The sequence below is a fragment of the Talpa europaea genome, assembly GCF_964194135.1.
Source record: "Talpa europaea genome assembly, chromosome: 7".
In the NCBI taxonomy this organism is placed as follows: domain Eukaryota; kingdom Metazoa; phylum Chordata; class Mammalia; order Eulipotyphla; family Talpidae; genus Talpa; species Talpa europaea.
The window spans coordinates 108,163,313-108,179,418 of NC_140074.1; the positions used below are offsets into that span (position 1 = coordinate 108,163,313).

At 54.1% G+C, this 16,106-nt stretch overlaps 1 protein-coding gene across 4 annotated transcripts in view; it reads left to right on the top strand.

Moving 5' to 3' along the window:
* The window catches only part of BCAS3 (BCAS3 microtubule associated cell migration factor), a gene marked incomplete at its 3' end in the record, with an annotated part of 480,594 nt that extends 464,901 nt beyond the window's left edge, over window positions 1–15,693 (top strand). For 2 of the 4 annotated variants that reach the window (XM_084239093.1, XM_084239095.1), the window contains one exon: window positions 15,545–15,693. In XM_084239093.1, coding sequence (XP_084095219.1) covers window positions 15,545–15,693 — 149 coding nt within the window. Of the gene's footprint in view, window positions 1–3,869; window positions 3,936–13,077; window positions 13,169–15,544 lie in introns of all 4 variants that reach the window. The other 2 variants (XM_084239092.1, XM_084239094.1) reach the window with 2 other exon arrangements.
* Window positions 15,694–16,106: the final 413 nt, after the last annotated feature.

Below are 16,106 nucleotides of genomic sequence, written 5' to 3' on the forward strand. Positions count from 1 at the left end.
GCTGCCTTTAGACCCAGTCTTTAGTCTTTTTTTCCCCTCACATCTTAATTCAACTCCTCAACCTGCTGGACCCTATTTCACTTTCTCAAGAAGGGCGGGGCTTCTCGAGAGGAAGGGTGTTCTCATCTCATTGGACAGTCTCACGTCATCATTGCTTCTGCCTCAGGTCTGGCTTCCTGGCCCAAGGCTCATATTGGGCAGTCCTGAGAGACAGCTCCGCTTGTCTGCTGCTCCGAAACTGTCCCCTCTCCTCATGGTCCCTGGCTCCTCGGCACACACTGTCAGCTGAGTGGCTCTGCTAGTTGCTTCGGTCCTACTTTGCACCATCAGTCACAGATTCTTCCTTGTCCTACAGTGCTTTACAAAATGCTCTGTGTGTTCTCTGACAAGCCTCCTTGGTGGGCTGCACATTCTCTCTGAGTTTGCAGCAGGCAGGCTCATTTAGGCACCTCTGTGGTTCCTGGCCTCATAGAGATGAAAGCCCTGGAGGAGCAACAGTGCTGAACTGGGGTTCTGATCCTCTCCGGCTGCTACCCGCCTGAGCTACCCACTCAGGCTCACCTGACTGAGCTGCACCAAGCGGAGGTCCTGATTATTGCCCTGCTCACAGGCCGTGGTCTTTCCAGGCTGTGAAGCCAAATCTACAGACTCTCCAGTCACAGATGCCATAGTGACCGAGGGTGGGGGGAAGAGAGTAAACCCCCACAACGGTAAGGAACACCCAGACTTAGAGTCCAGTGACTGATAGGTCACAGACATCCCTGGTCTGGGTGGAAGGGAGCAGCTGCAGCCGGTGAGGCTGGGGCCAGGGGTGGCCGCAGCAGGCACGGCCGTGTTGGTGTTGCTATTTGTGTCCTTCAGTGTCAGATGGCCTGTTCCTAGCTACTTTCCACTGGTAGGAAAGGTCAAAACTGAGCGTCCTCTCACTTCCCAGTACCCAGCTACTGCCTTTGGGGAGAATGTTTGTTTTTCTTTTCAGCAGCATTTGGGAGTCCTCAAGCAAGGAGAGAAGCCTGTGACCTTAGGCAGGTTCCTCTCCCCCTCTGCTCCGTGTCTTCCTCTTGCACCCCATGGGGGACGCCCCCCAGTGAACGCAGCCAGCCCCTGCCTCCTGCGCCTTCTGTGCCCCTGCCCGCTGTGCCCAGCAACTGTGTCATCTCCCTCCCTCCCTCCCAGACGGCTTCTGTGGTAAAAGACTCCACACTCCCATAGAAATACCCCCGGCTGGATGCGCCTCCCATCTGCATGGAGGGAGAACAAGACCTTGAAAGTTAGCTCAAACTAAAAGATGTGGGGTGATAAGGAGGTATCTAGGAAGAGTGTCCCGTCCTGCTGACCCCTTCAGGCTCACCTGGTCCCAAGGGCATATCAATTGCTTCCCACCCTTTCCTCAAAATAAGTGGCATCCCCCAGAAGAAGAAGGGGGTTCTCATGTCGTCCTGTTTCCCTACTCAGAGTGGCCGGGCCCACAGCTGACAGCACAGCCTCCTTGCTGCGATACTTCTATTTGTGTCCTGCAGTGTCAGATGGCCTGTTGCTAGCTGCTTTCCACTGGCAGGAGAGTCTCCTACAAGCTTTTCTCACCTTCCTTTCACCTGCTCTCCACTTCTGATTCATATTTCACTGCCACCACCTTCCTGCAGACATCCTTGCCTGTCAAAACCACCCTGCACCCTGCCCACCTGGTTCTGTTAAAGTGCCCGCTGCCTGTCCCCTCTGCCCGGTCACCTTTGTAGATAAAGCTCATGCCTCTGAGCCACTCCCTGACCACGCTGCCGAACACCCTCTCTCTGTCCTCCGAACTTCTGCATCACCGACTTGCTGGAGCCTTGGCCCTTGGCATATGTCCTGTGTGTTGCCTTTTCCACTAATTAGTAATGGCGCATTCCCATTAATGACAATTCCCACGTCTTGGAAGGAATCAGCTCCGGTGGTCCCCTCGGCTACCCTCTCACTTATACTACACATACTGCTTCTCTTAACCCAATTCCAGTTCTTTGGAATAGCCTTCTCCCCGCACAGCATCTAGCACTTGGACAAGAGCCAAGCTGAGTCCCAGTTAGTGTTTGTTGAATGACTAGATGGGGTTTGTGTGGCTCCTTAGAGGTAAATGAAAGCTGGCAGCATTGGGAAGAATTATTGTGTTGATTAGGTACACTTCTCAGTTTTTTATACAATTTCTAATCTGAGTTGATGTAGTTCTCTCTCTCTCTCTCTCTCTCTCTCTCTCTCTCTCTCTCTCTCTCTCACCCTCCTCTGCCCCCAAGCAGAAGCAGACCTTTATGGGAGCTTACAGCTCAGAAACTCAGGCACACATTTCTCACTTGCACAAAATCTGCTTTGAATTCTTTAACCAAATCATGCTGATTCCTAGTACAACCTCACTGGTGAACCTGCAGAGAGAGTCCACTCCAGGCATTGCTCCAATGTGGAAGCAAGAGTTGCGGCAGAAAATATACAAGGTGGGGCAAAGGGTGGGGGAGGGCTTCTGGACCCCCAGACCAGGGCCTTCCTCTGCAGATATTAACATAGGTAAATGGTTAACAAAAGGGAGGATTTCTCTCTGTTCTTTCTTCAATGCCAGAGAATTCACCTTTAACCGCTGACCTTTCTGTGAGGTGTGAGATCTGTACAAAGTTGAACCCAGTCATGGATGGTTAAATACCCATCTTTCCTTTCTGTCCCTGCCTCTGCCCCTCTGCCGCCTCAGAAGATAGTCTGCAGTGTACAGACCACCCACTCGGTCTGATGGCTGATAACAGAGGAAGAGCCACACACACACATACATATAGAAAATGAAAGTTGGAAATGACCTTCTGACCCTTTAGCAACCCAGAGCCTCAGCTTTAAAGCGAAAGAGAGCTCTGTACCAAGCCATGCCACTCTGACTGGATTTAACAGAAGGAAGCATTTTGGAATACCCTTACCCGAATCATCCGTCCTACCTCTCACATTGGGATTTCTCCCTGCTCACTTCACTTGCTACCCCAACCCTGCCCTGGGGACCTACATAGGACATTTTTTTATTTGCTGACAAATCCCCCAGTACCAGCTTGCACCGACCTCCCCCATGTCCCCCCACAACATGTTTTATTTAGTGTAGTTGATAACTTCGATTCCACCCCTCCGTGCTTAGTTGAGTTTGAGGAGAGCCGACAGCCAGTTGCTTCATTTGTTTAGGATGACTTTTTCCACTCTGTGCCCCCTGTGCTCATTTTACTGGCCCGCTCCCATCCGCTCCAGGCTCCAGTTGGCCGAGATGGACGTGCCATCTCCTCTTTGATGCCTGTGACTGGTGCTGACCTTCGGGGTGGGGGTGGGGGGGGGGAAGTGGGCTAAGCCTGCAGGGCTCCACCTCCATCCGGGCACGGTCTGCATCCTTGGAAGGCTTGGAGATTCTTTGGTTTCATACTTTATTCATCCCCCAAGCCACTGAGAGTTGAACAAGAGCGTATGATCCATGCATTCGAGCACGTATTCATGATCCTTCTCTGAGCAGCCCGGTCACAGTGCCAAGCAGCTTTGGACTTCGGGCCTGGTTTCTATGTCCATGGAACTGGAGAGGAGGAAGAAAGCCCTGAGGGGCTACCCACGATGCTGGCTTGACCTCTCCCACCTTCCCTGCTCCAGCCCCATGCGCCAGGCACTCGGTAGGAGGAGGACAGAGGGAAAGAGGACACTGGTCTCGGCTAGTGAGGCAGCTGGGACCCCTCAGTGTGCTGGGCTGGGAGCAGACCGTGAACACCCCTGGCCATGTTCCCAGTGGTCAACCCCCGATTTTGATACCCACTGCCTCTGATCTAAGTTCCCTCTGATCGAAAGCTCCATGTTGCCATCCTCTTTAAAGAAATATTTTATTTTCAATACAGACACAGCCCTTGATGTAGCAGTAAAAACCACCACCCCCGAGAGACACGTGGCTGTGAAGTGTGTTGGTATGTAACCTCCTGTCTTTGGCCACATGCAAGGCTTTGTCCCACTGCTCTTTTCGTGCCTCAAGAGGTTGCCCTCCTACCCCCTGGGGCTCAGGCTTCAGGAGGCATTGGAGTGAGGGCAAGAGGTCAGCTTGGACAGGAGGTACCTTCTGGCAAGGGACTGGCTTGGGATGAGGAGTAGTTGCCATTCTTCACCCAACAAGAGTTTCTTTGAAACCATCTCCCTGCCCCCCTCTTTTAAGATGGAAGTCAAATTTTCGGATTCTGCTGTGCAGAGCAGAGAGGTCACTAGGCTCTAATGCATTTACCATTGACTGCCCCTCTTGTAGTGCGTCTATTAGTGAGTAATTTGATTTGTACCTATTCATTTGCAGTCCCTGCAGGAGCCTGGAGCTGGCCCCTAGTATAATTGGTGCTGTCTCTATTTTTACATCATTAGATTAGCCCCGACTCCTGGCCACTTGTTGTCTGCGCTTGTCTGTCCATTTATACAACCTAATGTAACACAAAATTCATTACTGATCACATTACTTTCAACTCTGAAGCCAGCCTTGTGATAAACATTTGGTTAACCCCTTCCTGCCCGCAGGAGGACTGACAGAACAAATGCACTTCCACTCGACAGGCAAATCAATATCTTAATACACCAAAGTGGAATTGCATTTCTAGATTTGTTATTCCTCCTGGAGGAGCAAATGGAAAGGCTCGTCTGAGCTAGCTGAATTGAATAATGAATAGAGCCCCGGCACCAGCAGCCAGTCTGTGAACAGAGCACAAAGACATACCCAGTATCCGCCCCGCTTTTTCATCTGGACAGGCGGCACTGCAGCCATTAATGGAGACCTGTGTGTCTCTCCGGGCGGTGGAGCATGGGTTCGAGAGCATGGGCTGGAAGCCTACTGGGGCAACAGAGACGTAGGCCCACCCTCATTCTCTTTGCTGGGCTTGGCCTAGGACAACTGGGCCAAGAATGACAGCCCTTTTCATAAACCTTCTTCACTCATAAAGACACCAGACACATGGCCTTGGCACTAACGCCACCAAGAAATTAAATTAAATCCATTACTAAACTAAAGTCTGCCATCTGGAAACAAATACACAAAATTGTTCCTATGTAGAACCAAGATAGTGAGGCTGGCCTTGGTTGGCTCACACCAACGTGTGTGTGTGCATGTGTGCATGTGTGTGTGTGTGCGTGCAAATGCATGTTCACACACACACAAGGGTGAGCATTCTTTGACTTGGAAATGCCACTTGCACCTGAGTGTGTGGTTCTAGCTCCCCAAAACGGTTGCCGGTGGGCGCGATGGAGGACTCGCACAGGGGACTGGCCAGCAGTCTGTAAGAGGGGCCTCATCTCACCACAGAGCTGCTGGTCATTTCTCTCCTGTTGGGGTGCTGGATGGGTTCATGAGCAGCAGGGGTAGGAAGATGGTTTAATCTTCTGTTTAAACTAGAACATTCTGTTTAATCTAGAACATTCCACCCCCATCCTGGTTATCCCTTCCCCAGGCCCTGTCTGTGTCTTGATAGCTCCCACACTCACTAGAAGTCATCAACTTGCAGGACAATTTGTTTCAAAAGGAAAAAATACCCCAACATATTTTCATAAATGCCCATAAATCTTGTGCCATAGTGATTAGAGATTGACATAGAGGAAGTGGAAGGGAACCCACTGCCTTGCAAGTCATAAACCCCTTAGTTTGGGGCCATAACTGATGCAACCCAGTTGGGAAGGAAAGAGGGGATGTTCCGCTTTAATTCAGGGAAATCCTGAATGGGAGGCCAAAGAGAGGCATCTTTCGTGGATCATCTTTCTGGAGCAGGACTCCCTCTCTCTCCTCCAAAATTGCACCTTGACCCTTGTTGACCATTAATCCATTCAGTGCCCTGACAGGCCACAAGGGAGCAGCAGCCCTGTGGGAAATGAAGGTCCCAGGGACCCCCTGAGAGGGCTCAGATGCTGCTCCTGGCCTCCTTCATTCCGCCAGCATTGCTCATGACTCCCCTCCTTTGTGCGTGGGGGAAGGCTGGGGGCAGGGTTCCTCCGTGGGGTGGTCCAGAGGATGCAAGTCGAGAGGTAAGAGGTGCAGGGGGGATGGCCTCAAGCTCCTTTCCCACAGAGGGGCCAGAAGGCCAGGCCAGAGGCTCCAGAATCATGACGCTCAAGTGCTTCCTAATGTGAGGAACAGCAAGGAGGGGGTTGCAAGACACCTCCATATCTAGGCAGTGGACAGAGGACCCCAGTGTGTCACTGAGGTGAGCCCGGGGTGGCAGCTGTCTCCTCGGGCCGCTTACTTCCCGGCCCTGCCCAATCCACAGTAACTTGCTCAGTCTCAAGCCTGCTGCTCCGGCCTCAGCTGTTCACCATCTCAGGGGAAACAGAGAAGGTGGATGGGGCTCTCTGCATCGCACACAGGCCCAGGCCATGGCCTCTGCAGAGCAGGATACAGCAACGGCAGGGAGGAGAATGGGTCTCCAGTGGAGTGAGAGCCTGTGATTTCTTAACCTTGATGGAAAGGGGGGGAAAGCCACATCTTACCAAACTCTTCCGCTGCATTGTAGAGAATTTAATTACGTTTGGACATTTGAATGAGAACCATATGTGGCTCTGGTCTGGCAGGCCAGCGGCATTCAAGCTGCAGCGTCTCTCCATGGTCTGCAGGCCCCCGTGCTCTGGAGCCCTAGAGGGCAGCTCAGGGAGACCCCGCTGGAAGCTCGATCATGTCTGCCAAGCTTTGAAGCTGGACTTGAGGAGATAGACGGGTCAAAGCCAGCTGCTGGGCACCTGGCTCTGTAGGAGAGTTCCAAGGCCTGGCTCCATTCCCCAGTCATGCTGAGTGGGCATGTTTGCAGGGCCTGTGTTAGCACCCACACCCGTCCCACATGCAGAGCACACGCCAAGAAGTCATCACAGCCCCAGGGCGGGCATTCTCTGCCCCCAAAGATACGTCTCAGTGCTGCCCAGCCCTGAGGCTACCTTACATGGCATCTGCTTAGGTTCCCAGTTTCACGCCCAACACTGGAGCTGCAAAGGGCATTTCAGGTCCTCCTGTGAGGGCACTTGTGCCCTTGTGCCTGCTGAAGACCCCAGAGACAGCTAAGATGATTTTCCTTTTTTTTTTTTTAAATTTATTTATTTATACATACAAGAACTGGGGTACAGGCCAGAGGTGCGGGGGGTGAGAGGATTCACCAGAGACAGAGTGGGGAACAGAGCAGACAGACCGACTGAAATACACTGCTGAGGGGAGCAGCAGGCAAGACAGGAGAGGTCTGCTGCACCATGTGGGTAGCTCCCTGGCTGGGGATCGAACTCATGCTGCAGAGGCTGCAGATAGCTTCACAGTGCTGTGCTTAACCCCTTGCACCACCAGGGAAGCCCCTGAGCTGATTCTCTAACCAGGACACACTGCAGTAATAGTGTTCTCTCCCACGTGGTCCATGCGTGTTCTGCTTCTTAAAGCCCCATCACACCCTTGTCTTTGGAGCCACACACACCCAGGGAGGTTGCCAGCGCAGCCCCCTCCGCCTGTCTGACAGATGATGAAGCAGATGAGAAGTGAAGTGACTTGCTCAGGTCATTCAGCACGTCTGCGGCAGAACTGAGGCTAGAACAAATTCTCAGCCTCCTACGCCAGTCCCCCTCCTTCTTGCCATCCACGGAGATTTTCCGCTTGGGGCTGCTCCTACATCTGGCTGATCTTAGGCATGGCTTCAGCCAGATTTAGCAAATTCCTCAAAACCAGGGAAACGTGAGCCAGGTCAGCTTAGCCTTTGTTGTCCCGTGTGTAACACGTTGTGACAGGACATGGCCTGCCTCGGTCAGGGTTAAAGTTATACTGATGAGTAGCATTGAGAGGATCACCGGCAATGGGGTGTCGGTCAAGGTGGTCCGGGTGGGGGATCCTGCTCTCTTCTTTGAAGCCAAGACTTCAAAGGACTTGGAAAGACTTGGGTACCATGGGGATTTCCTGGGTATGGCGTGTGGCAGCCTTTCTGGTTCTTTCCCTGCCTAGGATTGGTGTGCTCTGTGGCTGTTGTTGGAGGGAACTGGGGAAAGGCTTCAGTCCCCAGGCAGGCCAGCGCCCCTCTGGCTAATAGCACACCTACTGTAATTGCTTATCAGCTGTTCAAAAGCTGAAAGGATCAGAGCTTGGAGATGGGGGGGCGCTTGAGTTGCTCTACCTGAAACTTGAATGTTCTTCTCACTCCCCCCAATACAGACACCATGGACTCCCTCCGAGAGGCAGTGGAGGAAGCTGTTAACGTCCTCCTTTTGAACATGGGCCCTCCCTTCTGAGTCCTCCCATTCCACAGGCCTCACTCTTTTCTACTTTTATTCTTCCTTCCCCAACATTCCAGCATCCTCATCTTCTGTCATCACGCCCCTGGCCCTAGCCCACCAAGAATTTGGAAATTCAGCCTACCCCTGTTTCCCTACCTCATGATAAGGGCCACATGGGCCTGCCATCATGAATAGGGTTCCAGAGGCCTGAGAGCCTTTCTCCTTGACTACCTGAGGGAAGGTAAGATGGGGAAGAAACGCGATGTGCTTTTTCCCAGTTTTCTGGGTGGAAGCTAAGGAATAGAGAGCTCATTCCAGGTATTGGTCCTGACTTTATCCTTCCAGGAGCCAGTGGCTATCCATGCGGGTCTCAGGGCCCGCCCCCAGCCCCACTGACCCTGCTGAAGTTATTAGACTCCTGTATGTGGCCTCAGTAGCCTAGGGAAGCAGTTTAAGTTTGCCAGAGCCAAGGGCACCAAATAATTGCCCTTGTTTTTGGAACTGATGAGTGGGAACTGGGCAGGTCATATGGCTTTGGCCTTATTCTGGGTCTCATTACCTGTGGGGATCAGAAACAGGAGGAATGAAAGCATATTTGTGGGAGTGAGCCTTGTGGATTAAGAGACTCCAGGCAGGTAGGAAGTCGTGTGCCTTCCCACGGGCCATGGCCCTTGAGCTGATGGCGTGGGCTCTCCGAAACACCAAGCTGTGTGGGCAGCAAGATCACCAGAAGTGTATGGCATCAGTGGCTGGGGCTCTGTGCTCAGACAGAGATGTTTGGTCCAAACATACAGGCCAGAGTTAGCCCTGCTTCTCATCTATTCTCTCCTTCCATCGCCCGAGTTACCATTCTTATCTGAGTACGGAGGAGCTGTTTCATCCTCAGCCCCTCAACTTCTAGAAGCTGCCCTCCTTCCTTCCACAAATGTACCTGCGAAGGAACAAAAAAAAGCCCTGCCAGAGGAGATAGGTGGTACTTTCTCAGTCTCCCCCAACCACCATCCTCCCAAGATGGTGGACAGAGAGGATCCTGACCTGTTGGCATCTCGGTAAATTCTGAAGCCTGAGGGAGTTGCCAGAGGGTGAGAGAAACCTGTAGGGTGGAGCTTAGAAAGGGTGGCAGAGGGAAGGCATGGGCAGACTGGAAGGTGTGTGTGTCTGAGTATGAAGAAAAACATGGCCTCCTTTAACTGCTGCCCTTTTAACCTCCTAAAAAGTGCCTTGGGGCTGAGACTGGCTCCAGCCCAGAGTGTGGTCTCTGACTGGGCTGTCTGGATTTCCAGAAGTAATCTCAACCAACTCGATCTCTATCTCCCTGAACAGACCTCCACTTGCCTCAGCCATACTCTGAAGAAGAGAGCAGTAGTTTCCAGGCCTATGACTGGTGTAAGAGAAGCAGCCCATAGCTGTGTCTGCCAGGATCACCTCCTAATTGTACTGGGGCCATCTCTCTGGGTTCCACCACCAGGAAGCTGTTAATCCTGCTGAGCCCTGGAGGATACATCAAGCTCCTTAGCCCCTCTTTCTCCAAGTCTAGTTTGCATAGTTGGTTCCAGGCCTATGGACAGGCCCCTTGCTGACAAAGCTGACGGCTTGGGCAGACCACACCTGAACGCATTTGCTGAACTTGCAGCAGTCCCTGGTCCCCTTGGCCCCTCCCCCATATATCTCCTCCAGGGAAGATGTGAAATACTCTGTCCCCCTCCCCTGCCATAGTCTCCACTCGCCGCCATGAACCCTCCTAGCAGAAGGGTATCAAATTGTTTCTGTTTGCCAACCTCCTCTGAGTCAGGCACCAGGCAAGATGTGGTGTTTGGCTGGCTGCTCTGTGCTCTGGGGCCGCCTCCCCTGAGGTGCCACTGAGCCCAACTCAGGGAAGGACCTTAACCCAGGCCCTGCTGATGGGAGAGAACTGTGGATGCAGAAGGGAAAAATCAATGCATGTCAACAGGGTTGGAAATTTATTTTCCAGCTTGAAGAGGGTATTTACAAAGAGGCAAGGAGGGAAATGAAAAGCTGTAAACACATATCTGCCATCTTCCTCTGCTGGGCCATTTCTTGATTAAAAAGAAAAAATCCGTCCCAAGCTCCAGTGGAGGGTGAGCTGGTGGGGGCCTGGATGGCAGAGACACCTATGTGGGTGGGAAGATGTGGTGCCGCTGAGGTCCTATGGGTAATCACAAACACTAACGCAGTTGCAACAATAATAGGACTCACATTTGCTGACTGGAAGCTCTAAGCACTTTGTGATGCACTCGCCATGCATTATTTAATTCTTATAACCACACTGTGTAACAGACATTGTAATCCTCGTATACACAGACTGAGGCACAGAGATGCTGGGTTACTGGCCCAAAGTCTCCCAGATAGCAAGAGGCCACAGTCTGTGCTCCTCACACTCCACCGCCTCAACCTGGACAGACCCATCCGTCCACTGTCTCGCCCCCCCCCCCCCCGCCCCGCCAGTACCACCAGGGAGTGGGGAAAGGGAGCAGTCTCCCTTCTACTGCCCGGAAGTGGGCGGTATGACTCAACCCTGAAGTCTAATCCTATTCCCACGAGGCCTCTTGGGTGGTTAGCTTGGGACTGGGGTGTGTGGCTGCAGCCAGGACCCATAAAAGTGCTCTGCTAATCCCTTTAATGAACAGCACCATGAGTCTCTAAGTGTGCAGGGCAAGGCCGGCTGCAGTCTCGGAGCCCACCAGAGAGGCTGGGCAGTAGATGCTGGTCCTTTTGTAGTGGGGAAAGTGCCAGGGCTGCCCTGGGGGCTGATCAAGGGATCTGAGGCACTCAGATGTGTGTACATGTGGACACACACACACACACACACACACACACACACACACAGCCCTTGTTGACTCTGCTGGGTCCCAGAAACCAGCCTCCGAGTCCTGAGACTTGGGCTCTCCACAATAACCACCTCCTCCACTGCCTCCCCAAAATTCAAAGGGGCTTCCCTTGCGGTCTCTGCTCACCCAGCCACTCCCACTGCCCTCCAGCCTGGAGAAGGTCAAAGCCAAAGTAAGACTTCACTCCTGGGGCTCCCTGCCCAGCTCGGCTTCCCCATCCTTCCCCAATCCTCACTTCAGCCCTGAGTCCTCAGCCTTTCACCCCTCCCCTGCAGGCTGTAAAGCGAAGGTTGTGTGAAAGGAGGCCTCCGTCCAGGCTGTCCCCAGAGTCCCTGTCTTGTCAGGTGTGAGGCAGCCTTGCAGGAGGGGAGGCTCTGGATCTAGGAGAGCAGACAGGCCCGCAGACGACCTGTGGATTACGCAGCCTTGGAAACCAGTGCTTCAGAGGGCAAAGTACCCGGGTTGGGGGGAGTCTTCCTGTCCTGTCCCCCCAGCCAACTCTGGTGCCGTGTGAGTCCCCGATGATTCCACCCTTTGCCTCTCCCGTAGGGAAGCACTGCTCTGCCCATCAGAGCCCACCCACAGCTCCTAAGAGCCAGTTTCTGCTGCTCCTGCCTTTGCCAAAGGGCAGGGTACCTTGCTGTGGGGTGAGGCCGGCAGGGGTGACAGAGGAGCAAGCCAGTGCAGACTTGGCTCCCTCATTCCCCTGGGCCCAGCCCAGGAATGGAGTGATGATCACAGGCGGCCATGCTCCTGTGTCACGCCTAGATGGAGAAGTCCCCCCAAGGCCCCCTTGGCATACACACCAGGGAGCCGGGGCCACTGCTCCCTGACAAGAGCAGCCAGCTCTCCCTGGCCCCTCGGACACCCGTAACTTTTTCTGGGCTGCACACCAAGTTGGGGCAATAGGAGGATGCAGCCTTCTCATTCCTTCACTTGTTTAATCAGAGCCAAGGCTCTTCCCGCTCAGCTGCTACGCATTCTGTTCCCCCTGGCCCCCTGCAACTTGCCCGTCTTGACCCACAGCATAGAGGGGCAGCTGAGGGTAGCAGGCCCATTTTCCAATAAGAGCCAGGGGGGATGAGTGGACAAAGCCAGAGGTGGACACTGGGAGCCAGGCACTCCTAGTGCAGCCTGGAGTGGTTACCGTCTCCATTCGGGGCCAGTCCCCTCTCTGGGGGCACTGCATAACCAGGGCTGGTGACTTCATACTCCTGCTCAGTTTTGCAGGCCAGGGAGACCAGCACCCACTTCCCAAGAGAATGTGAAGTCACAATAAGATGATCTCCTCAACCCAGCCACTAACTGGGAGCTACTCCTCATCCCCTTCTCTGCTCCGAGGCCTAGAGAACAGCCTCTTTTAGAGCCAGCTTCTCCGTACTTTCACTGTGGGGGAAGGAGGCCTGGGGATGCGTCTTAGTCTCCCCCCAAAACACACACACACAGCCCCCAGCTCTGTCTCCTGCGACCTGGGCAAGTTTCTGGTGAACTTTGCCAACAAGTCCGTCTTGGCTGCAGGAGAGCCATCCCTGGGGGTCTCGGGAGTGGGGGAGAAGGGTGGCGACCAAAAGCTGGACCACTGAGTCAAAAGGTTGGAGGTATCCCTGAAACCTCTGCAGCCTGTCTGTCTCTTCTCCCTCTCCCTGCAACCCGCCTGCATGGGGCGCCCTCCGGCACTGCATGGGCCAGAGGCCCCTTTCTGTCCCTTCCCAAAGCTGCTCCCATGTTCCGTGTGTGGCTCCCCTGCCCTCACTCCCACGCTGAAGGGGGCTCCGCTCCATCACAGCTGTTTCATCTTGGGAACCCTCAAGGCCGGTTGGTCCCCCTACACATGCATGACACTGTCCCCATGACTGGAGAATTCTGCTGCAAGCTTACCCCCCTCCCAGTGTGACACCCCACATCTCCTTACTCCCTCTCCACCTGCTTGCAGAGATCAGTGTACTTCTCGATCGTTGTCCATATCTTTTCCAAAAAGATTCCTCAATGCTTTTCTTTTCAAAAGGGAAAAAAAAAGGAAAAAAAAAACAATGCCAACAGCCCAGCGCCCGTGAGCAACCCAACAGTAACAAAGCATGTGTTCGGGATGGAGGAAGGTAAGGCCACACATTTCCGTTTGCTGCTTGCTCCTAGGGCCGGGCAGCTGGGATGAGTAGATGGGGGGAACGTGTGTGCACCCCTCCTCCACGTCCACTTCCCACACACTCATTGTTGGGTCTCAGCGAAGAAAAGGGATTTGACAGAAGTGCCCAGGCACAGCCAGGCCTCTGGTTCTTCGACTGTCCATGCTGGACGAGAAGCCCCGCCTTCCCTTACCACATCATTCATTCACTCACTCATTCATTCGTTCATTCATTCAAGAAATGTTTTTTGAGCACCAGCTATTCTCCAGGCCCTGTGGTTAGCACTGTAGCGAAGGCACAGAACTGGCTCCCGAAGGGCTCTGCACCTGGATGGGGGCTCACAGGAGCAGGCAGCACAGTGGTAGGGGCCGGGCAGGAGTCAGCACAGAGCGCTGTGGGGCCTGGCCGGCTCTGCCATGGCAACAGGAGGAGGGGATGCTCTTGCTAAGCTTTGGAAGATGAGTAGGTGTTCTGGGGGCCGAGGGAGCCTGTGAGGGCTTTTCAGTCGAGGAGTCGCATGAGCACAGGTCCAGAGGCTGAAAGCAGCCTGGAGAGACCCCAAAACTCCCCACGTTCATTACTTTGGCTCCTGTAATCCAATCACAGGTGACAACAGTGAGGTCTGGGAGGCAGGTCACGGAAGGCTGTTTTGTGGTGCTGTGTTTAGACCTTATTCTGAGAATCACTAGGAGTCGATGCATGTTTTTAAGCAAAGGAAAAGGGAGATGAGCTTTGCGCTCTAGACTGACCGCTTTGGGTTGCGATCCCAGTGAGCTGGAGAGGGGAGTCTGGAGGGCAGGAGACTAATCAGGAGTTCTTAAAATTCTCCACACAGGAAGTGCAGGTCTAACCAGGGCAATGGTAGTGGAAATGGAGAGAAGGGAAGAGGTTGAGGGAGACCTAAGGGAGATGAACTCAGTCACCTGGGATATGGGTGCAAGGGAGCAGCCCCCCCTGCATCTTACCCCAGGCCTAATTGTGAAGAGAAAATACGAGCAGGGCAACTCAGGCTCTACCTGGCCCCTGGAGCAGCAAACTCATCTTGTAAATCCCCCTGGCAACGTCCCTGCACTGTCGTATGATGGCATGAGGTGTCCCCACTCAGGATCAAGGGGTGGGGTCACTGCGGCTGCTGAGGGGTTTGCTGTGGGCCTCCTCCAAGGGGCAGTTGCGGGGCGGTGCTTGGTCCCCGGCTCCGGTCTCAGCTTCCTGGCAGTGTGGATGTGTTGGCACTTTGCAACATTTGGGGGCCTGTCCCCCAGGTCGGGAAAGGGGCTTAACTTCCCCCATACTATTGCTCTTTCCTGCTCCTTCACCTGGGGCTTTCTTCCTTGGGCCTGGAGTCCAGAACCTGAGGAAGCCCCTGCTTTTCTTGCTTCTGCTGGTGTGCCTCTCTCCTGCTCTCAGCGCCCCCTAGTGCCGGGATGGCTGTGCATGAAGGCAAGGGCCTGTGAAATCAAAAGGGGCCTCTGAGATCTCCCACAAACTCCTTGACTTGCTTGTGGGGAAAGAAGGGGGTAGAAGGAGCTTTCTTGGGGTCTGAGGTGTCCATATAGAAATCCCAGGGTCTATTCTTTGCCTTCCTGTCCTCTCCCTCTCTTGATTCAGTGGCCTACACTCTCCAAATTAAGGTGAGACTGACGAATGAACAAGGAAGAAGGGAGCCCACACAGAAGCCACCTGCTTTGTTTTCTGGTCATATCTAGATAACTCTTCACTTATTCCAGGGTCGGGCCCAAAAGGGCAACCGTATCTCTTGGAGATGAGGACCATCGTCAGGCATGAGTGCACTGCCCCCTCCTCCGACCGCCCCTGTCTCCTGAGAGGTGCCCTTACACACCCTTCTAGCTGGGGCCTAGGCCCCAGATGTGGCTGGTGTAGCCTGAGGGCCCCTCACACCTGAGCCCAGGTGCCTGCCTTTGGCTCTAAAGGAGAGCAGCACAGACTCCAACCCATTCTGTGGCTGCTGCTACTGGAAGCCTTGGTGCCTTGGGGGTACCCTGCATGGAGGGGCGGGTGGGGGGTCAGTGGTTAGTTTATGGCTGACTTTACTCCAGTCCTGGAGTAAAGGCCATGACCATACCCTGACCAAGAGGTTCCTGCAATGAGGGAAAGACTGGAGGCTGCCAGCCAAAAAACAGTTTCTGTTTGCAAACCTTCCCCTCCTCAGGCAGAGCCTCCCTGTGACCCCAGCTGCCACCTGGCCCATCTGGAGGGCGGGGTGGGGAGGCCTCCCTGCGGAAGAATGGACTCAGATTGGTGCTTCAAAGCAGGCAGACCGGTCCAGGGTGTGTTTCCCCACTCCCAACCCCACTCTGACCAGACCTGGCCCTCTCCTCTGTCTTGCAGAACTACAGCGAGAGGGAAGCATCGAGACTCTGAGTAACAGCTCAGGTTCTACCAGCGGCAGCATCCCAAGAAACTTTGACGGCTATCGATCTCCGCTGCCCACCAACGAGAGTCAGCCCCTCAGCCTCTTCCCTACGGGCTTCCCGTAGGTGCCAGCAACCTGCCTCCAACTGGCCAGGCCACTCACCTGCTGGAAGGAGGGGGAGACGCCCCCTCTGGTCCTATCTTCAGTCTCTGCTCCTCTTTCGCCAGCCACCTTCTCCAAGCTTCATGACAACAGCCACCCACCCGACCTGGATTGAGAAGAGACGCTTCTCCAGAGCGCCTCGGTGCGCACTGACCTCTCCCCTCCCATCAGCGGGGCTTGGCCGAGAGAGACTGCAGAAGCTCCGTCCCCTCCTCTGTTTGCACATGATGTCCTGCATTGGATCCGCTTTTGTATTTTCTAACCATAGCCACAGGGGGCCTGGGTAGGGAGAGGGTGGGTGCCCTGGCCAGGCATTTTGACCCTGAGCAGACAGCCCTAGCCTGTTCCTGGCCGTGCACACACTGCCCTGCTTCC